Raw genomic sequence first — 21,579 nt, forward strand, 5'->3', positions numbered from 1 at the left:
GCTCAAATTCCCCCATCTGTCCTCTGAGTGTCTTCACAGCTTAAATAATAAAAGCTCCAGGAAGGATCGCAAATCACATTTATTAGCATGTTCTCGTGTTTCTGATCTTCTTTATTGTAGAACGCTTTTCTCTCTTTTTGTTTGGTTAGAGGGTGTTTTGTTTTTCATGTCAGTGACATTTTTGAAGCATTCAGGACAGTTGTGGAGTGTCTTACGGCACATAGTCCTTCAACCTGTCAGATTGATTCGGTTCCGATTCTGGTTTGGCATGAGCACCGTACAAAGGGAATTGGTGTTTTTCCTGTTGCATCACATCCAGAGGCTCTCATGTCCCTCTGTCCCTTTATTGTTGGCTGTCACTGCCTTTTAAAATGAGAGAATTCGCCCAGGTGCAGCTGCTCATGCCTGGAATCCCAGCACTTTGGGAGGCTAAGGTGGGTGGATGGCTTGAGCTCAGGAGTTCGAGACCAAACTCGGCAACATGGAGAAACCCCATCTCTACCAAAAATAACTAAATTAGTCAGGTGTGGTGGTGCGTGTCTGTGCTCCCAGCTGCTCGGGAGGCTGAGGTGGGAGGATCGCTTGAACCTGGGAGGCAGAAGTTGCTGTAAGCTGAGATCATACCACTGCACTCCAGCCCGCGTGACAGAGTGGGACCCAGTCTCAAGAAAAAATAAAAATTAAAAAATACAAAATGAGAGAATTCCATTATATGGTTGCACTGCAAGTTATTCCCACTTCTGTGAGTGTGCAGAGCTGTGTATTCAGGAGTATCCTGTCTAATATTGTTAGTAACTCTGGGTTTTTGCCTCATGTTTAATTAGCTCTGAAGGGAACTGAATGTTTTAAAATATCTATCTTTAAATGATTCTTTGCTACTTATGGGGTGGGCTGAACTCCCAAGGCTTAATATTAGATCCACTTGACCTCCAAATTATAACTGTATGCGATTCAGAATGGTTTTTATTTAAATAAACTCCCCTTTTAAAATCAAATTTAGACTTGGACCACCAACTGCGTATAGCTTGAAACCAAAGAATTTCTTCCTTGAAGTTCTTCAAAGATCTCCTTACAATGTCTTGCTTTTTCAGTGAAAGAAAATGTGTTTGCCCTGACCTCTTGTGCTTCTGACGGTGCCTAATTTTATTGGATTTTAGGAAGGAAAACAGGCTTCGTTGGCTGCAGACTTCTCCATCACTCAATTTAAGCATCTTGGCCGGTTGCTTATGGTGCACGGCCGGAACAGCTACAAGCGGTCAGCCGCCCTCAGCCAGTTCGTGATTCACAGGAGCCTCTGTATCAGCACCATGCAGGTGAGTGGACAGCTGGCCCCTCTGCACATGTACATGTGGCTATACCATGTAGGTGGGTGGGCAGCTGGTCCCTCTGCACGGGTGCATATGGCTATGTAATTATCATGGCAAAAGCCTGGGAATTAGATTATGCTTTGGAGCTGTCATGCCTACCTCGCCAGTTTAAATCCCCCACCTGGCTGCATTCCAGCTGATAGACCTTGAGCCAGTCCCTGAACTTCTTGGTGCTCAAGATTCCTCCCCTGTTAAGCGGTGCTGGTCATTCCTGCCATGTGGTGAGGATGTGTGCGTTAGCAGTGGTGACATCCAGTGCCTGGCATGGGGCAAATGGAGTGTACATGAGTTATTTTAATTGTGGGTAGGTTGTTATAATTTGTTTGCTGGAGTGAAAGACGCAGAGTTAAATGCTGAATGACTATTCAGGCCCTGGTTTTTCGCCTTTTGCAGAGGTAAGGGCCATCAGAGAACAACCATTAAAGAAGAATATACTTTGCTTGTGTGCTTCCTGTACACTAGGCATCAGGCTAAGTGTTCACAATGCAGTGTCTCACATAAGCCTCACAATGGCCTGAGTCCATTTTATGGATGGGGAGGCTGAGGCTGAGTATGGATGAGAAATTTGCAGTGTCCCGCGGGGATTCAATCAGCTTAGGCAGGTGGACCTCAAAGCCTACAGTCACAATCTGAGTATCCTTCTTGATACACTTGTCATTGGAGGGCCTGGGACCGTGTCCACTTGCAGGGGTCAGCATGACACCTGGCACTGAGGTTGACTCGGCATCATGGTTCTGTCTCCCAGCAGAGCTCAGTGGGGGAAATGAGTTTAGTTATTATAATCACGGATACCCTTGGAAGTTAACATCTTGTTCCCATCTTGCTTTTTCATAAAAGGATTCTAGAGTATATATTTTCCCACCTTCTCTCTCACAAACTTCTTCAAAATCTGTCATCATAAGCCAGGCGCGGTGGCTCATGCCTGTAATCCCAGCACATTGGGAGGCCGAGGTGGGCGGATTGCTTCAGGCCAGGAGTTCGAGACCAGTCTGGTCAACATGGTGAAACCCTGTCTCTACTAAAAATACAAAAATTAGCTGGACGTGGTGGCATGCACCTATAATCCCAGCTACTTGGGAGGCTAAGGCACGAGAATCACTTGAACCTGGGAAGTGGAGGTTGCAGTGAGCTGAGATTGCGCCACTGCCCTCCAGCCTGGGCAACAGAGTGAGACTCCATCTCAAAAACAACAACAACAACAAAATTTGCCATCAGTCTGTAGCTATTAAGTGTGGAGTAGAAAGGAGGCCAAAGGAGGGAAAGAAAATATTTTTGGTGTTGAAAAGCTATTGATTGATCTTCCTTTTTGAGCACTGAGGTGAAAATGCTCCCAGTTGAGTGGTGAGAATGTAGGCGCAGTAGATCCTGGAACTCACGTCTCCTTCTGGCCATACCACTAAGGATCTGTGAGACCTTGAGCAAATGACTTTACTACTCTAGGCCTCAGTCTTCCCACCTGGAAAACGGGGATGATGAGACCCTCCTTGCCCTCTGACAGGGCCACTGCGAAAAACAGAGAAGTTTTTAAGGCATCAGTGCTAAGGCATCCTTACCATGATTAGTAGGAGTGAAACAAGGTAATATGTAAACATCAGGTGATATTTTAATTTGTGAGAATGTTTAATCATACTTGAAAGGCGGTCTGCCTTGTACAATGTATCAGGTAGTGCTGCTTTGGGTACATGAGAATTCACCATCCACTGGCTACACCCCAGTTTTTTGGGGGTGATTTTATGTTTTAAATGTCTATTGCAATTGTGAGTAGGGGAGCCTTAAAGTGACTTTCATCAAAATGATCTAAACCCAAACAGCTGCTGTGGTTCACCAGACCACATCTGGACTTTTATGTTAACTCACCAATTGAACAGGGTAATGCTGTGGTTTTAATCACTGGGAGATTAATTAGCCCATCCTTGGACACACACAAAAGCTGGCCGGGATGAGCTGACTTCTTCAAAAACTGGGTGTTACCGTTAACATTGATGTAGAAAGAGAATTCCAGGATGAGGCATTGTTCTTTGTGCTAAAGAAAATGCCAGCCGGGCGCGGTGGCTCACGCTTGTAATCCCAGCACTTTGGGAGGCCGAGGCGGGCGGATCACGAGGTCAGGAGATCGAGACCGCGGTGAAACCCCATCTCTACTAAAAATACAAAAAATTAGCCGGGCGTGGTGGCGGGCGCCTGTAGTCCCAGCTACTCGGAGAGGCTGAGGCAGGAGAATGGCGTGAACCCGGGAGGCGGAGCCTGCAGTGAGCCGAGATTGCGCCACTGCACTCCAGCCTGGGCGACAGACACAGTGAGACTCCGTCTCAAAAAAAAAAAAAAAAAAAAAAAAAAAAAAAAAAAAAAAAAAAAAAAAAAAAAAAAAAAAAAAAAAAAAAAAAAAAAGCCTTTAACCCCTGTCCACTGTGCTGAAAATGGCCAAGAGCAAGTCCCAGTTAGAATTGCACCGGGACATGAGTCTGTCAGAGAACACAGTGTTTTTATTTTTCCCAAAGTGCTGTTGTTGAGATGAAGACTTTATGGTTAGGATGACCCTTTTAGAGGAAGGGGCTCCTGATACTGGTTTGGAAAATAAACAACAGATTCTTGACATTTTTACAACCATCCTTCCTAAGCAGCGGCACAGCCTGGGTGAAAAGTCACTGGAAAAGTGGCTTTTCCGGCGCAGCCAGGGTGAACTGGGGCTTCCTGTGGCCATGGCACTCAGAAGCACCTGCGTTATGAGCTCTGTGCCGAGAAAGCACGTGTTTCTCACTTGCTTTCTCTCTATGTCCGTTGAAGGTGCTCTGGGGAGCTAGCCCTGGTCTGATGCTATTTCTAATGACTAGGGTATCTCTGCCTTGCTTTCTTCTGCTTTCTAAAAGCTTTCAGGCAGTGTTTGTCTCTGGCCTTCCTTCAGCTTTATACGAATAGATACCAGCTTGGAGACCATGTTTCCTCTGTTAGCCCATAGAGGTCCAGAGACGGAGCTAACAGAGCTTCAAGCCTGATTGGATCTCCCCAGCCTATTCATCATTACCAGCAGCTAATATTTTCCAAAGCAGGAAGCAGACATTTCCGCGAGGGTTTGTAAATATCTTCATTGCTTTTGTCTAATTGCAAAAATAATCTGTCACCATGCTCTTTTCAAAAATTTCCCCAAATACCGAAACGTGTAATATAAGAAGTGAAGCCTTCTCTGCCATCCCAGCCCCCGTAGACACTTCAGAGGCTCTTTTTCCGTATGTGTTTCCATACCTCCGGCAGCTTGGTTAGCAGTGTGCATGCCTACAGAGGTGGGGATTCCGAGCTGTTTAAAAGTGTGCGCTCTGTGGCCACAGCTGGGCTTGAGTCTTGCAGGGCTGTTTACCTGCTCAGCCTCCCCTTCTGTAAAGTGTGGGTGATAGTAGGACTTGATCCTGTGGGCTGCTCTGGAGATCAGCTGTGCTCATGTGCAAAGCATTCCTGGGTCCTGGAACTTAATAAATGTTCACAACAGGCTGAGTAGACCCTGGAGCTGTAATACATCACCCTATCCGGGAATGATTCCTAGATTTGCCGCTTAGGAACTGTGTGGGCTTGGGCAAGCCACGTACCCTCTCTGTGCCTCACCTTCTGCTTTGCATAATGAGGATGATGAGAATCGTACCTACTTTGTAGGGTTGTTGATGTTGTGAGAATGAAATGAGCAAATCCATGTAAAGTACCTTACAGCAGTGCCGGCGCGGGTGAGTGTTATGTAAGTATCAGGTGTTATTTTTATTCTGTAAATGTAAGGGATTTTGTCATGACTTTTGGTGACATCCTCCTCTCTCCTTGGCACAGGCTGTCTTTTCCTCCGTGTTTTACTTTGCCTCCGTCCCTCTCTATCAAGGATTCCTCATCATTGGGTAAGGAAATCCTGCCAAGGAATTAATTGTTTACAAAACCTTCTTCAAATGCAGCAGCAGAGAGAAGAAACATGGTGGAAAAATTCTTGGGTTCCCAAGCCACGTTGGATTCCCAGGCCCAGCGAATGCAGGCCCAGCACCATGGTTTAGAACCTCCTTGAATTTTTTGAGCTGTTAAGCCCTTAACCAGATGGAGGAAGTGGAGTTGGAGATGTGTGTGGTGTGTTGCACTTTGCCATTTGTACCTGGTCTTGAAAAAATACTCCAGGGTTATCAGTTGATTGAGGAGAGCAAGGTGGAAGGTTTGCAGACTTGGTGATTTCACGGGGTCTTAATAAAAAGGGATGGGGGATCTGAAAAATGCCCTCCTGGCCTGAACTGAGCCCAGTAGAAGTCCCATCTTTGGAGCTCCAAGGAGGGCCAGAGTCCACTGCCTCGGGGATGTGCAAGTAGCAGAGCTTGACTGCCGTGCCACAGTGACAGAGATGGTGTCACTTGGGCCTTTGCAGCCCGCAAACCCACCCCCATTACTGACCTGGAACTTCAGGATGATCCTTCTGACCTTTTCAGAGAATGTGCTCAGTCTCTGAATCACCCAGGTAGGTGGAGTTTGGTTACCGAGTGCCCTAGATAGAGACACACGCAGCTGAGGCCACTCCTGGTTATGAGGAGACGGAGGGCGCGGGAAGGTCAGCTGCGCTCTGGAGAGTCTCACAGAGTCCGCTTTCCATCCTACTGTGTTGGCTGAGGAGTTCAGCCTGAGAGGAGGCACTAGAATTCTGCCTGCTTCTAACTGGAAAAGCAGGCTGTCTTTTGTCGGGTTCTGGAAGAGTACAAGAACATTACGGAATATAGTCAGGGGTTCCCTGAGCCGTGCGCCGTGCGACCTTCCGTGGTCTGGTCCCATCTTCCCCGTGGGTCCTCATTTCCTCTTCCGTCACCCTCAGCCCCAGCCCCACTGGCCTTATGGCTGTTCTTCAGACATGACAGCCACTCCCGCCTCAGTGCCTTTGCACTGGTGGTTCCTTCTCCCTGGAATACTCTTCCTCCTGGGATTGGCTTGGCTGGCCCTCACCTTTTATGGGTGTTCACTCAAATGTTCTGTTCCTCAGCCTCTAAAATTGTACCATCACCCCCTACGCGCGCACATACACACACACACACACACACACACACACACACACACACACACACGTATGTCTTATTTCCTCTACCCCATTATATTTTTCTCTTTAGCACTTCTCTAACACACATAGAGTTTACCTAAGTTATTTGTTTATTGACTTGCTGACCAGGATGAAAGCTCTTAAAGGCAGACATTTTTGTCCATTTTTCCTCTTGGGTTTCTGGTGCTTACAGCCAGCCCTGGAGCATAATAGACAAGCAGTAAATATTTGTTAGAGGCATGGTTGGGACTTGGGTGCTGGAGGCTGGCACAGCACATAGCTCCTATTGCGTCAGCCAGGTCTTACCTATGGCGGTTTTCTCTCCCAGGTACTCCACAATTTACACCATGTTTCCTGTGTTTTCTCTGGTCCTGGACAAAGATGTCAAATCGGAAGTTGCCATGCTGTATCCTGAGCTCTACAAGGATCTTCTCAAGGTTCTGTTAGCTTCTCAGTCCTTCCTTCCTCCCGTCCTCCTTTCCTTTGCCCTTCCTTCCCTCCCTGCCTGCTTTGTTTCTTTGAATTTATTTCACACAGACCCTCCATTTCTGATTTGAACACACTTGAACTGGTAGCTTTCTTACTTTTGGGGGGAAGGTGTGGGAGTTTACATTTTTTCTTAAAGCAGTAATATATTCACTGGTATAAAGAACGTGAAAGAGTACAGTAATAGATAAACTGAAAACAAACCAACTCACGACTTTCAAAAAGCCCGTGACAGTTCTGCTTTGCAGCTGCAACTTATGTTTGCTCCCAGAGATGTTCTTGTGTACACTTCCAAAAAGTGTGTGTGGTGGCGTGTGCCTAGGCATGTGTATAATTTTATTTGTCTTCAAGGGTTTTTTACCCAAGGGAAGATTTATTCGCATTTAATGTTAATTTTAATGTTAATTCTTTTTTTTTGAGACTAATTCTCACTCTGTCACCCAGGCTGGAGAGTAGTGGCTCGATCTCGGCTCACTACAACGTACAATGTCCATCTCCTGGGTTCAAGCGATTCTCCTGCTTCAGCCTCCCGAGTAGCTGGGATTACAGGTGTGCACCACCATGCCTGGCTAATTTTTGTATTTTTAGTAAAGAGGTTTCACCATGTTGGCCAGGCTGGTCTCGAACTCCTGACCTCAAGTGATCCACTTGCCTCAGCCTTCCAAAGTGCTGGGATTACAGGTGTGAGCCACCGCGCCTGGCCAATTCTTTTTTTTAAAGAAATAATTCCTCCAATGTCTTCAGATGTGTGTGAACCACTTTTTTTGATGAAGACAGATGGGTTGCCTTATCTAGTTAGCGGGAGAATAACATGAATGCTGATGGCATGCTGCGTGAGCCCCCCACGAAACCGGCTCTAACCTTTCTCTGTCTCTCATTCAGGGACGGCCGTTGTCCTACAAGACATTCTTAATATGGGTTTTGATTAGCATCTATCAAGGTAAGGATGAGTGGAGACAGCTGTTTGTCTTGTGCTCTGGCACTGATCAGGGTGTCCCCTTCTTGCCTGTAGAACAAGAAGAGAAGAAACGAATCTGAAATAGCAGGAAGGAGGGTGGCAGTGGGACCCAGGGGAGACCATGCTCACCCTGTATAAGGACTTGAACATCAGACATGCGCAGTGCTGCTGTGTGAGAAATGAGGTAGCGAAGCCAGAGGAAGGCAGCGGACAGTAATCAAAGCCTGCGGGGCTGCTCCACTCACGAAGCAAAAAGTGGATGCTTTCTGGGATGTTCTGAAACCTTTTCTGAGAGTCAGGTCAAGTCGTAGTTTTGGAAAAACATGTTTACCTCAGTGGCCTCCAGAGGGGGTCTCCCAGACTGTGGAGGCTTTGTAAGATGACCTATTGGAATATAAGAAGAAAATAGCAAAACTTCTGTTTGTATTTACTTTTTCTAACTCTTTTAAATTTACATATATATATATATTTATTTATTTATATATTTTTGAGACACAGGGCAAAGCCACCATGCCCAGAATTCTCTTTTTTAGTATTTCTATTTTTATGTATGTTTTGTAGTACACATAATAGATTTTATATACTTATAAAATGTATTTTTTATAATATATAGAAACAGAGTGAGACCCTGGGCAGTGGAGGTCTAAATGAAATGTCTAAATGAAAAATGTCTAAATGAAAAATGCGGAAAGGAGCCAGGTGTAGGTGAGCAGGGCACGGCTTTCGCGGGGAGGGTGAGGGGAACACTCTTCTCCGGCGTTTGCAGGGAGCACCATCATGTACGGGGCGCTGCTGCTGTTTGAGTCGGAGTTCGTGCACATCGTGGCCATCTCCTTCACCTCGCTGATCCTCACCGAGCTGCTCATGGTGGCGCTGACCATCCAGACCTGGCACTGGCTCATGACAGTGGCCGAGCTGCTCAGCCTGGCCTGCTACATCGCCTCCCTGGTGTTCTTACACGAGTTCATCGGTAAGACCCCTGAATGCTTAAACCCCGTCCGTCACCCCCAGTGAATCTGGCCCAGAGGTCTCACTGCCATATGGGGGAAGGGGGGCTCCCAGTGTTCGGCCTGGGCTCTTCCTCCTCCAGCAGTCCTTCCCTGTCAGCTGTCCGCGTTTTCTTCCAGGTGTTCTCCAGGGACAGGTGGTAGTTGTGCTTCAGGGTGTGAAATTGAGGACAGAGGGCGTGATTGCAGTAGACAGTGTTTTTCTTTTCTTCTGAGTCGGAGTCTTGCTCTATCGCCTTTTTTGGGCCACAAAATCTTTTTGTTCCCATGAAATCTTAATCTGAAGTTCAACCTATGAAGCTGATAAAAGGGGACTTGTGATGGCAAAGTGGCAGTGCTGGGAGGTGCCGAGCCCCAGAACTTTGCCCATGCAGCTCTGCCTTGCTGCTGTGTCCTGATAGAGCTCCTGAGGGACTCCAGGGATCTCAGAATAAAATCTGCTGCTCCGCACAGCAAACCAAGTGCTGAAGGTACTCGCCAATTCCATAGACGTGGGAGCACCTACCGTGTGCCAGGATTATGGTGGCAGGTGGGGTGGACGGGCTCGCCAGGGAGCTGCCCTTCTTGTTGAGAACACACGATAAACACACATAAGTGAGTGTGAGCACAGGAGTATCAGATGTGATCAAAGTTACCAAGAGAGAAAAACGGGGTGAGGTGCTAGACGCCCAGGCACACCCCAAATAAAAAATGTTATGGAGGCCGGGCACGGTGGTTCACACCTGTAATCCCAGCACTTTGGGAGGCTGAGGCGGGTGGATCACGAGGTCAGGAGTTTGAGACTGGTCTGGCCAACATGGTGAAACCCCATCTCTACTAAAAATACAAAAATCAGCAGGGCGTGATGGCACACACCTGTAGTCCCAGCTACTTGGGTGGCTGAGGCAGAAGAATCGCCTGAACCCGGGAGGCAAAGGTTGCAGTGCGCTGAGATCACGCCACTGCACTCCAGCCTGGGCAACAGAGTAAGACTCCATTTCTAAATAAATAAATAAATAATAAAAAATGTTATGGGAATGTAGAGATGGGGGAGTGTCGGCTGCATCCTAAGGTGGGGTGGCGGCAGATTTCTCTGACCTCAGTAGTGATTCCAGGTGCTCTTGGGCTTGTCCAGCATCAGCCACTGTCTCTAGATGGACAAGCCTGGCTTCATCACTCTTCCATGCTGACCTCACTTGCTTTGCCATATCAGTTAATTTCTTCCCAATTGATTGAGCCACAAGTCCCTGCAGGGCCACCAAGATGACCCCATGCTGTGCTACGGACCCCATCGGGTGCTGACACGGGCTTTAATTCCTGTCTAGAAACCTGTTTCTAGTTCAACTAGAACTTGCATCACGGGCACTGTTCAGATGACCCAGCATTTTCTGTGTTGTGCTGTGGATAGATTCTGAACTCTAATCTTGGTTTCCCCCACACGGGGCGAACTCAAGCCGCATGGCTTTGGAACCTCAGGGCCAGGGGTCATCCTCAAAGGTTAGCTGGTGCAGCAGACAGCCCTCTTCACACCTCTTTCCTCCTCAGTAGAAGCATTTACGTTTCTGTCTGTGTTATTTAAACAAAAAACCCTCAGAGCGATACTGTTTCTCCTTTATCAGCTGAGGGAGCAGGGCCCGGAGGCTGCTTCTCTGCTAAGAAACTCATGTGTGTTCAAGATTGCAGATAGACTTTCTCTGGGGGAAACTTTCAGTTATGACGATCCCCTCACGCCCCATCCTCCATGGGAAGCCTGCAGGGCCCAGGCTCTCTAGCAATGGCCCATCCCTTGCTCCTTTGCCCCAGGCCTTCTCAGTGGGGGTGATGTGGCCCCCACCACCTGGGGAACAAACATTGGTCTTTGGTGGGGTGTGAACAAACCCTAATCTTTTACATATAAAGGAGATGTATATATAATATTATAAACAGATACACAGTATACCTGTGACATTAACATTTCATGGAGGTGGTCGATTAGCAGAAGAAAAGTCTAAAAGTGTTCCTTAAGGGGCAATAACGAGAAAAAGGCAGAGAAACTCGACCTTACCCTGGAAGCATCTTTGATCGCGGCTCTTTTGCCAGCTTCCAAAGCTCCTTAAGAAGGTTTTAGTCGGCTGGGCGCGGTGGCTCACGCTTGTAATCCCAGCACTTTGGGAGGCCGAGGCGGGCGGATCACGAGGTCAGGAGATCGAGACCACGGTGAAACCCCATCTCTACTAAAAATACAAAAAATTAGCGGGGCGCGGTGGTGGGCGCCTGTAGTCCCAGCTACTCAGAGAGGCTGAGGCAGGAGAATGGCGTGAACCCGGGAGGTGGAGCTTGCAGTGAGCCGAGATTGCGCCACTGCACTCCAGCCTGGGTGACACAGCAAGACTCCATCTCAAAAAAAAAAAAAAAAAAAAAAGGTTTTAGTCAAGGTAAAAGAAACATCCCCTGAAAAGTAAAGGTTTCACAGTTGCAGCCCCAGTTTCTAGAAAGGATTTGTGAGCATTTACTGTGCGCTCCAGGAACAAAGGAGCATCCCTGTGAAAAGTGGAGTTTTAAAGCAGTTTCACCCTTGTCACTAGTCTCTAGAAAGCGTTTTGTGAGACCTACTATGTGCTCAAAGGCTTGGCCTGAGGTGGTCACAGAGACGTGGCCCCTGCTCAGGAAGCTCAGCTTGTTTTTGATAGGGACACACCACAGGACCGGGTCAGAGGTGTAGGAAAACCACAGGGTGAGTTGAGCCTTGGGCCTGGCACTTAGTAGGTGCTGCCTCAGTGCCAGCTGCATTTCAGCATCCTGTGCTCAGAAAGTGGGGAAGGGGCTTATTCTGGCTTCTGCTATATTGAAAGCCACAAATTGTCACTCCTCTCTTAAGAAAACCTCATAACCGGGTTTATAATCCTGCAGCAGGAAAGGCAGTATGCCCCCCCCCCCCCCCCCCACCTTCCATCAGAGGCCCTGAGGGTCAGCTTAAGCCTTTGTCTGACAAGGGGGTCTGAACACTTTGCACCATGACCCAGATTCATCCCGTGGCTTTCTGTGACCATCACTGGAAGCAGAGGGTGCATTTGAATGTCACTTTCCGCTCGCCAGTGGCCGGGACTTAGAAAGACGCTTCAACTGTTAGACAACACCAAATCAAAAGCATCTCTGTTTTCTTCCCCTGTAATTTTTTCCTTCTTTTTTCTCTTTTTTTTTTTTGAGACAGTGTCTTACTCTGTTGCCCAGGGTGAAGTGCAGTGGTGCAATCTTGTCTCAAGCTCTGCAGCCTCAAGCTCCCCGGGCTCAAATGATCCTCCCACCTCAGCCTCCTGAATAGCTAGGACTATAGGCATGCACCACCATGCCTGGCTAATTTTTGTATTTTTTGTAAAGGTGGAGTTTTGCTGTGTTGCCCAGGCTGGTCTCAAACTCCTGGGTTCAAGTCTTCTGCCCGCCTTGGCCTCCCAGAGTGTTGGGATTAAGGCATGAGCCACTGCATCTGGTGGCCCCCATAGTTTTCTTCTCCTGGGTGTTGAAAGTAGCATTTCACTATCAGGAAGCTACAGAAAAGAGAGCGAGGAAAATCAAGCTGGCAGCGCTGTGTGCTGTTAGCCATGGCACCTTCCCTTACAGTCCATGGAGGAAGAGGGCCAATGCCAGGAGGCTGTGGGTTTGTGATGGGAGATGACTTTCCCTTTGATAGTTGTGGCCCCTGTTTCTGGACCCCATGCGCCTTCCGGAATATTACCGCCTGCTCACTGCTGTCTTCCCGTTTGCTTGCAGATGTGTACTTCATCGCCACCTTGTCATTCTTGTGGAAAGTCTCGGTCATCACTCTGGTCAGCTGCCTCCCCCTCTATGTCCTCAAGTACCTGCGAAGACGGTTCTCTCCCCCCAGCTACTCAAAGCTCACATCGTAGGCTGTGTGCTCGCTGGAGGGGGCCCTGGTCTCGGCGCTTCCCTGATGGACAGAGCTCAAGTTCCATTTATATTAACCACCACCTGTGGATTTTGCAGTAATTGCTAACACGTGCAGTTTTAATGGGAAGAGAGGCTCCGCGCCTAAACGGAGTCCTAACGCTGCATCAACAGGAGGGAGGGTCCTAAAAGAGACCCATCTGGGCCTGTCTGAACCCCTCTTCTTCATGTTTGGGTGAATGTGAATAAGTTAAAGCTGGTGGCTCAGCTGGGAGATTTATATGGGTCACTGTGCGAGCTTCCTTATGACTTGAATTTTGTTGTCACATGATAAAAGTTTCTGTGTAGCTGAAGGTTGTAGGAGGCTTGTGTTGTGTTTTTTTGTTTTTTTGTTTTTTAACAGTCCTAACGTGTATGTACTCTTTATGTCTTTCTTGCTCTTACAAAGAGGTGTCAGAAAAATAGAAAGCTCTTGGTGTCGGTTTGGGAGGAAAAAACAGTGACATCTGGTAAAAAGTTATCCACCAAATAATCTCCATTCGGAAATGCTCAGTATCGTCTCCAGCCAGCCCTGCTTATCCAGGTTACACTGGATTCCTGAGATCGTAACCAGTAAATGAGAGGAGAGGGAGAGAGAGTGTCCTAAATCCAATCCGTTATCCTTGATCTGATTCAGCATCCATAGTGCGTGAGTTAACTTCACCTGCCACCTCGTAAAAGAATTTCAGAGGTGTGATCCCGCTTTATTGGGACCTGGTAACAATTACAAAGCCAGTGGCTGTTTGAGAACGACCTCAGACATTTTCAGCAGAGTTGTTTTAGCAGGAAACGTGCCACTGAATGGCCCCTAAATGTGTCGACAGTGTGATAAGAGACTCAACTAATTCTTTAGACAACATGGCAGATGTGACTCAGATCCTCCAAGACCAAAGCGGAAAGGTCAGGGGGCTGGGACTCTTCTCTTCCATAGAAGCCTGTTTCCTGTTAGGAGGCATAATGGAAGATGACCCCACAGAGGCAGAGGCATCTTTCAGAACAACATTGGTGGCAGCTTTCAGAACAAGGAACCCCTGGTGGGAGGACGCCCAAGCTGCAGCTTTGGGATCTGGGATCTGTTCCACTGCCGGCAGATTTCAAGGGGAATTTGCTGAAAGGCAGCCAGTGGTGAAGATTTCTCCCCTCCCAGGGTGGACTACATGCGTGCATGTGTCTTAAAAAGCTGTGGCTGCTTGTTTCAGAGGAAGGGAGTTTGCAGTCGCTGGACGTGGTAGAGCAAGGCATTCTTGGGTTTTCAAGCCACTTCTTGCAGAAGCCACATATGCATGCCATAAGGGTTAAGTTGGTGGAGCTTTAAGAGCCAAGTGTGGTTGGGATCTTGGATTTGCATTTACTTCTTGATGAGTACATATCCTTCAAACCCTCCACCTGGCGCTACTTCTGTGTGCTTCAGAGATGTACATTACAGCCTGGTTTCTGATGCCTACTAACTCCTGCTCTTGGAGAGCTGGAGACACGAGGATCAGTTAGTCCCTTGCCTTTGGAACACTCTTGATAAGCTTTTGTATTTTGTGTTGCCCTTTTAAAACGTTCTAGAATGACTTTACGTTGCAGGTACTGATAAATTGGCTGTTGACACCACATCTATTTTGTCTTACGATTCTTTTCTCTATCTGATTCAGCCATTTCTGCCAGAGGGAAAAGGTCGGCAGAAAAGATGTGTTGAATGAGTAGTTAAGGATAGGATCTTTGTCCAAAAATTTCAGAAAGATTGAGCAAATCTGACGTCTTCATTGAGTGAGTTTCTGTGTTTTCAAAGGTGGAGGAGAAAGTTGTGCTGGAAGTTTTTAAGCCTCTGTTTTCTTGGAAGTCAGTCTGTAACGCTGGGAAGTCTTAAGATAGTCCCGTTTAGAGTTTGCAGATGCTGAACCTGGCTCTGTAACGCTGGGAAGTCTTAAGATAGTCCCATTTAGACTTTGCAAACCCTGTACCTGGCTTTGCTCGGAGATTCGGGATGCTGGATCCTGCAGGCAGGGCATGTGGGAGCCTCATTGGAAGTTTTCGAGGTTTCCAGCAGAAGCAGAATGAAGATGGTCTCCCTGGCCTTTTCCTTAATTCTCAATTTTGATTGAGGTGCACAAGTTGACTTTTAAAGCCAACACTTAAGATGCTGGTTGACATCTTCAAGGGAGAATGCTCCCAGGAGGGGCTGAAGAAGCCATAGCTGGAAGTGGAAGGTACTCGTCAGTGTTCTCCACAAACCCTTTTACTCTGTTGTCTCAGCCGCACTGGGGCGGAGGCGGTCAAGGGTGAGAAGGACCAAAACTCAAGTGCAAACTACCACGTCGTTGGCCCATCCCATCCGTGGGCAGCTGGCTGACGCCATTCACTGGACGGTCCCGGAGCACCTAGGAATGCACACACCGTGCTTCTCAAAACACCGGAGATGCAAAGGCAGCGCGATGCAGTCCGGTGAGAGGACGCAATGTTTACCTGCACAATCGGACTGTAAGCCCAGCAGAGAACCCCAGGGGGGCGCCTGGGCACTTCTTGGAGATCATTTTAGTTGTGGTGGGGAAGACAAAGAAATAAGCAAACAAGAAACTAGAGTTACTGTACAAGAAACTCTCCTGAGTTTGCAAACCTTAAGCGTAAGGATTCAGTTGACCTTTTTCTTGGTTCATCAATCTGGAAAGAACTTACATAAAGCGCCATTGACACTCTCACCTGGGAGCTCCATGGGCCTTAAGTCTTTGACAGCCAATTTAATTTGAGGTCAGAGGGCCTTGAGGTACACAGCACTGTTTGAACACTTTTCCTGAAAGCAAAACTTACAGCTCCCTGCGCCCTCTGACAACACTAGCTATTTCTGCCAGAGTAAGAACTTCTATTACTATTTTATTCTTGTTCATATGTCTTTTGATGATGGTTGTGTGACAGGGGGCAGCAGGATCTATTTGATTTCTTTTTTTCTCCCCCTCCTTCCTTTTTGTTTCTTTTTTTTTCTCTCTTAAGAAAATCACCAGACTAATTTCTCCATCTTGAGTAATTTCTTATATGGGACAGTTTTGATCCTCATTTTGAAAGCATGCGTGTGCACATGTGTGTTGCCTGTGGTGCCAGGTGAGACAGGTGGCACTAACTCCAGCTGCTTGGAAGGCATCCCAGGGAGCATCTTAAAGTTGGAGCAGACCTCCCGTTTCCAGCCCTTGGGGCCAGTAGACCACGTGCTGGAACTAGCATTGTAAAATTCCCATCCCAGTTCCGCTCCCCTGGAGTGAAACCCTTCTTTTTTTTGCGACAGTAAATCTTAAAAATCATTGTCTCTTTATGAACATTTCCTCAGTTTCTTCTCTGCTGAAAATGTAAGCCATGCTACTTTTTAATGTATCTTGAATTTTGTGCTCACTGGAAATTGATATGCTAATGCCTCCCCCACCCCCTGCCAGACTTTTCTTTTTATACTTTGTCTTGTTTTTACTGGGGTTGGCTGGGCATGCGTGCATGCCTTTAGGGCAACATTTTAAACCTTTGCCAAAATTGCAAATGGGACATGTACATTCTTCTGCTCCATCCTACTTAAACACCTATCAGCTATTTTTATCTTTAACCTTTTCTGTATGTTTGAAGTGTGTGTGGGGTGTGTGTGTGTGTGTGTGTGAAAGAAAGAGTGAGAGAATTATATCATCTAAAGTTTTTTGAAGAATTATTTGGTTTTCATTGCATTAAAATTCTATCACTCCCAGCTTTGTTTTCATTTAAAAAAAATATACAAAGAGCTTTGTAAATACAACGGATTTTATTTCTCTCCCTTCTTTTAATGTACAGCTTTTTTTGCCGCTTATATATACTTAAAATATTCCCATGAATTATGTCCAGTTCTTCTTGAAAAAAATATGTTTTTGAATGAAACTGCAAAGCATCCTGCAGCGTGAGCAGCTTCTCCACCTGGAGCTCCGAAGCATCTTCTCAGGCCAAAGCGGCATTACCCGTGAATCTGTCTTCTCCGCCACAGCATGGTTTGAGGCGCAGTATGTTAATATAGCTGGGCCATGTCAGTGACTGTTGTGTTTATGGGGTCAGGTGGGGGGCATGGTATTTGCAAAAAAACAAATTATGGCTAATTTATTATTTTGTTGCAGTGGGGTTAACTGTAAACTCATGTAAGAGTCCGTGATTTCCTCATTAGTGGTCTCTCTCTCTGTGATCCTCATTGCAAATTTTCACCAGGACAGCGTTTTTTGATTAGAGAGGAGCTCTGGCACAGTATGCTTTAATTTAGCAGGAACTTCCAGATGATTTAAATTCTTGATGCTGTGATGACACACATGTGATCTTTCGTGTTTCTGAGCGACTCTACTTTCATTGTTTGCCAGCGTGGCTCGTTGCTGTTGCCCAATAAAGCTTGTGTACGTTCTGCCTTGAGGGATTATTTTAATTTGTACAGAAACATGAATTCTGGTGTCAAAATGAGGACTTTTTATTATAATGTTCCTATTTTCTCTTTATTTCATGGTACATGAAATGTAAAGAAAACTCCAGTTCAAAAAATTATTTTGATTTTGGCAAAAAAACCCCAAATCAATGCATGTTATTTATTATTCTGTACTATTGTCCATCCCAGATGTGTCAGAATTTCAAAAGGTGATAGATATAAATGGAAAATAAGATGAAAACCATAAGCTTCGTATTGTATTTCTATATATGGTCCTTGATGACTGGAATCTTTTTTTTTTTTTTTTTAATTGAGGGATGGAACATTTAGGAATAGTCAGTTAAGTTTTAGGCAGAAAAAATTTTTAAGGCCCGGCGCAGTGGCTCACGCCTGTAATCCCAGCTTTGAGAGACCAAGGCAGGAGGATTGCTTGAGCCCAGAGTTTGAGACCAGCCTGGGTAACATGGCGAAACTCATGTACAAAAAATACAAGAAAACGAGCTGGGTGTACTGGTTCAAGCCTGTGGCCCCAGCGACTTGGGAAGCTGAGGCAGAACAATCACCTGAGCCTCGGAGATCGAGGCTGCAGTGAGTCGTGATTGTGCCACTGCACTCCTGCCTGGGCGACAGAGCAAGACTCCATCTCAAAAAAAAAAAAAAAGCTTTTGTGTAGGAAGTAGTTGAAATCAATCGGGTGATTTTTGTCCCTTGGGGGACAAGTGGCAGTATGAAGACCTTTTCAGTTGTTACAACTCGGGGAAGAGGAGTGCTACAGGCAAGGGATGCTGCCGAACGCTCTGTGATTCACAGGGTGGCCCCTACAACAGGGCCCAAAGTGTCAAAAGTGCCAACATTGAGAAACCCTAATTATTTTTTTTTTTGAGGTGGAGTCTTGCCCTGTTATCCAGGCTGCAATGCAGTGGTGCAATCTTGGCTCACTGCAACCTCCACCTCCCAGGTTCAGGCGATTCTCCTGCCTCAGCCTTCTGAGCAGCTGGGCCTGCCACCACTCCCAGTTAAGTTTTGTATCTTTAGTAGAGACGGGGTTTCACCATGTTGGCCAGGCTGGTCTCAAACTCCAGGCCTCAGGTGATCCGCCCGCCTCGGCCTCCCAAAGTGCTGGGATTACAGGCATGAGACCCTGCGCCCAGCCAGAGAAACCCTAATTTAATTGGCACATGTCAGCTGTACCATTTGTCTGTATTTGTAAAAGGGCCCAGAGGTACAAGCTCGTGTGTCTCAGGAGGCAAGTTATGCCTCCGCCTACTATACCAAATACTATACCAAATGGTGTTAATTAGTAGCTGTCTGTAGTGTGAGCTGCAGTGTGGTTCCCTCTTTTTGGTTCTCAATGGAAAGGACCATCCTCGGTATATAGATTAGAAAGATAATTGTAACTTAGTTGTGTTTTCTCATGACAGCGGCAAAAGGAAGGTATGTGCTCGTAAAGGTAGGGACCGACCATGCTTTTCCTTAAACGTGTGCTAGCCCTGCACGACCTTAAGCCTCTGCATTTGCCTGCAGTGAAATTCCGTCCATGTGCGGACACTCCTCCGCCCGAGCCGCTAGGGGGAACTTGAGGACTGAAAGACATTGCTGTTTCCTGTTTTCCACAACCAGCCGGACCCCACGTGCCCAACTGCCCTGAGTTTCAAGACGGTGCTTTCATAGCTTCAGAATTTATTTCATGGCCAGAGGCTCCGTGAAAAACAGACATTTCTTTTTCATGTTGTTGACCAGAATATTTTGCTGGACTTAGTTTAAAAAAAAAAAAAAAAGGAAAAAAAGAGCAGGGAGGGTGAGAGATGAATATTTATTTGCTCTTGGATATTTGCATTTTTGAATAATTGGCAAGTAGGAAGCTTTGCCAATTCACTGTTCGGTCTAATAAGGTTTTGAGACGAAATGTACCAACACCCCAAGTACTTTTAGTGTTTTTGTTATGAAACTTTTCAGGGTGACATGAAGCCCTGCGGTATTTGTGAGGAGGTCTATAAATGATGGATTTGCTCACCTCAAAATAGAACTGTAGTCGCTCCAAATTTTCCAGAAGTGGGAGCACAGTGACAGAATTCATTCAGGACTTGCTAATTTCCTACTTTAAATGGGTTACATAACAGAACCGGTCCCGCCTTCGCGCCTCTCAAAACTACCCATGAAGTGATGGTGAAATGTATCATTAAAAGCTAGAAATAGCTCTGCTAAACTCTGGGAAAAAGATGAGTTTTTTTTCTGATCTCCCTCTCCCCACCCCCCTTTTTTCACCCAAACATTGCATAATGTTAAAAAAGTCAAATCTTTCCATGGGATTTAATTTCATTTTCCATGTGGCTGTGGTCGGAGGGGTAACTCAAGCACTTTGGGGGCTGGTGGATTTTTGGAGGATCACGCATTCCCGGATCAGTTTGCATCCAAAGCCTTAGCTGAGAAATACACCCAATCCTGGGGTTTCTCCCCATCCCTCCTGCCCCGCTTTGTGGATGAGTTATCTACAACACAGCATCTTTTCAGAAAGCCTGCCTTCTTGCAGGAATGCCCAAACAAAGCCACCCTCCACTTTCCATGTTGACGTTTTGATTTTGAAACGGATTCCCCCTAAAATTTGGGGTAACTGAGTCACATATGAAGTCATCAGCCCCACAACCTATTCTTGATACCAAGCCAGGGCTCATTTCTTAGAATTCAGCCAGCAGGTTCTGTTTGCTCACATTAAGAACTTGGTGTTCTAAGCCTGTGCTGTTTGTTTTCAAGAGATTTAAAAGAAATACATTTTTTTTTTCTTTGATCAGGTCAGGTCCAGATAAGCCCAGGACTATTTTTTATTTCCTTTGAGAAAGATTGCAGAGTCTAGAAGAAATGGAAAAAGTGTTGGGGGATGGGTAGATGTGCAGAATATGCTGACATTTTTATTCCTTCATTGATCAAATATTTACTGAGCACTTCCTATGTGTTAGGCACCGTTCTTGGGGCTGGAGGCGTGGCAGAGGACAAGACAAGCATAGTGTCTGCCCTCATAGTGATTACACTTTGTGTGTGTGTGTATGTGTGTGAAAGACAAACAGATAAAGACTAACATCAGGTGGAGAGAAAGCTTCCTAAGATAAAGCAGCCTAAGGGTTAGGCAGAGGGTGACAACCAGGTAAGAATAAAGGTGGGGAAAGTGCTGGGAGTCAGAGATGGGCCCACTGGAGCAGAGGGCTGCAGGATGAGAAGGAGGGTGCTGTGCACCTCTGGACCCTGTAAGAGCAGAAGCTGGTAGTGAAGCCCCCCAACCCATCCACGTGGGTGCCAGCCACACCCTCCCCCTCAATTCTCTCATGCCTTGTGGTTTATTTATTTTTTATCTCAAGGAAATTCTGCTTTCTATTCTATTAGTGGATTTAATGTAAAAAAAGTTTTTAATGATTGGCCAATTCTATTATATTCTCCAAGATCCCCAAGTAAATGGATTCCTTTTTTTTTTTTTTTTTTTTTTGAGACGGAGTCTTGCGCTGTCACCCAGGCTGGAGTGCAGTGGCACGATCTTGGGTCGCTGCAACCTCCGCCTGCCAGGTTCAAGCAGTTCTCCTGCCTCAACCTCCCGAGTAGCTGGGATTACAGGCGCGTGCCACCACACCTGGCTAATTTTGGTATTTTTAGTAGAGGCGGGGTTTCACCATGTTGGCCAGGCTGGTCTCAAACTCATGATCTCAAGCGATCTGCCTGCCTTGGCCTCCCAAAGTGCCGGAATTGCAGGCGTGAGCCACCGTGCCCGGCCAGTCAATGGATTCTTGGAGAGTCCCTTTGCTTTCTCCTTGGGCTGCCCCGTGAGGGGTATGTTCTTTAGTCAGGGATGCCCAGGCTAGCCTAGCATACTGGAGGGAGGTTCATTTCTAACTTTGAACAATGGCTGAGGCCACAGGACCCTGGGCAAATTTGCAAAGGCAGAGTGTCATTCAGAGAGCTGGGGAAGTGACACTGTGGTTGCAGTGTGTGCAAAGGCCCCGGGGTAGGAAAGGCTGGGCGAGTTGGAGGGGCACAGGGCTGGGGTGCTGAGACCGAGGGGGTGGGGCATGGAGGAGATGAGGTCAGGGAGATAGGGAGGGGCCTGCAGACCTTGGCATTCAGACTAGAGTCCGTCGCAGAACAAGCAAGCCCTCTACACTGAACCACGTCCGAGGGCCGTTTTCACTCCTTCTCTTCTACCCCGCCTCACCGACCCTTTCCCACCTGTTCTCATTTCTGCGTCAATATCCGAGGAGGCTCAGGTGAAACCCTTTCCATTGGAACCAACCCACTCCCATACCCAGTGGTTCTGCATGACTTTATTGACATAACCACACTAGTAAATAAAGGAGAGAAGAAGCCAGTCCTTGAATGAAGTTTCCTCTTGCTTTTTCCAGTGAATAATACGAAGGGTCTCTGTTCAGCCCTGTAGCCTGGGGTGCTTT

At 46.8% G+C, this 21,579-nt stretch overlaps 1 protein-coding gene across 1 annotated transcript in view; it reads left to right on the forward strand.

Annotated features, from left to right (window-relative positions):
- Positions 1-15,725, forward strand: part of ATP9A (ATPase phospholipid transporting 9A (putative)) — a 135,328-nt gene extending 119,603 nt beyond the window's left edge. Inside the window, exons 22-27 of the mRNA XM_032143172.2 lie at positions 1,158-1,313; positions 5,175-5,239; positions 6,734-6,842; positions 7,774-7,831; positions 8,616-8,819; positions 12,583-15,725. Coding sequence (XP_031999063.2) covers positions 1,158-1,313; positions 5,175-5,239; positions 6,734-6,842; positions 7,774-7,831; positions 8,616-8,819; positions 12,583-12,719 — 729 coding nt within the window. The 3' untranslated portion in view covers positions 12,720-15,725. The remainder of the gene's footprint in view (positions 1-1,157; positions 1,314-5,174; positions 5,240-6,733; positions 6,843-7,773; positions 7,832-8,615; positions 8,820-12,582) is intronic.
- Positions 15,726-21,579: the final 5,854 nt, after the last annotated feature.

This window comes from Hylobates moloch, unplaced genomic scaffold, assembly GCF_009828535.3.
Source record: "Hylobates moloch isolate HMO894 unplaced genomic scaffold, HMol_V3 SCAFFOLD_21, whole genome shotgun sequence".
Taxonomy (NCBI): Eukaryota; Metazoa; Chordata; class Mammalia; order Primates; family Hylobatidae; genus Hylobates; species Hylobates moloch.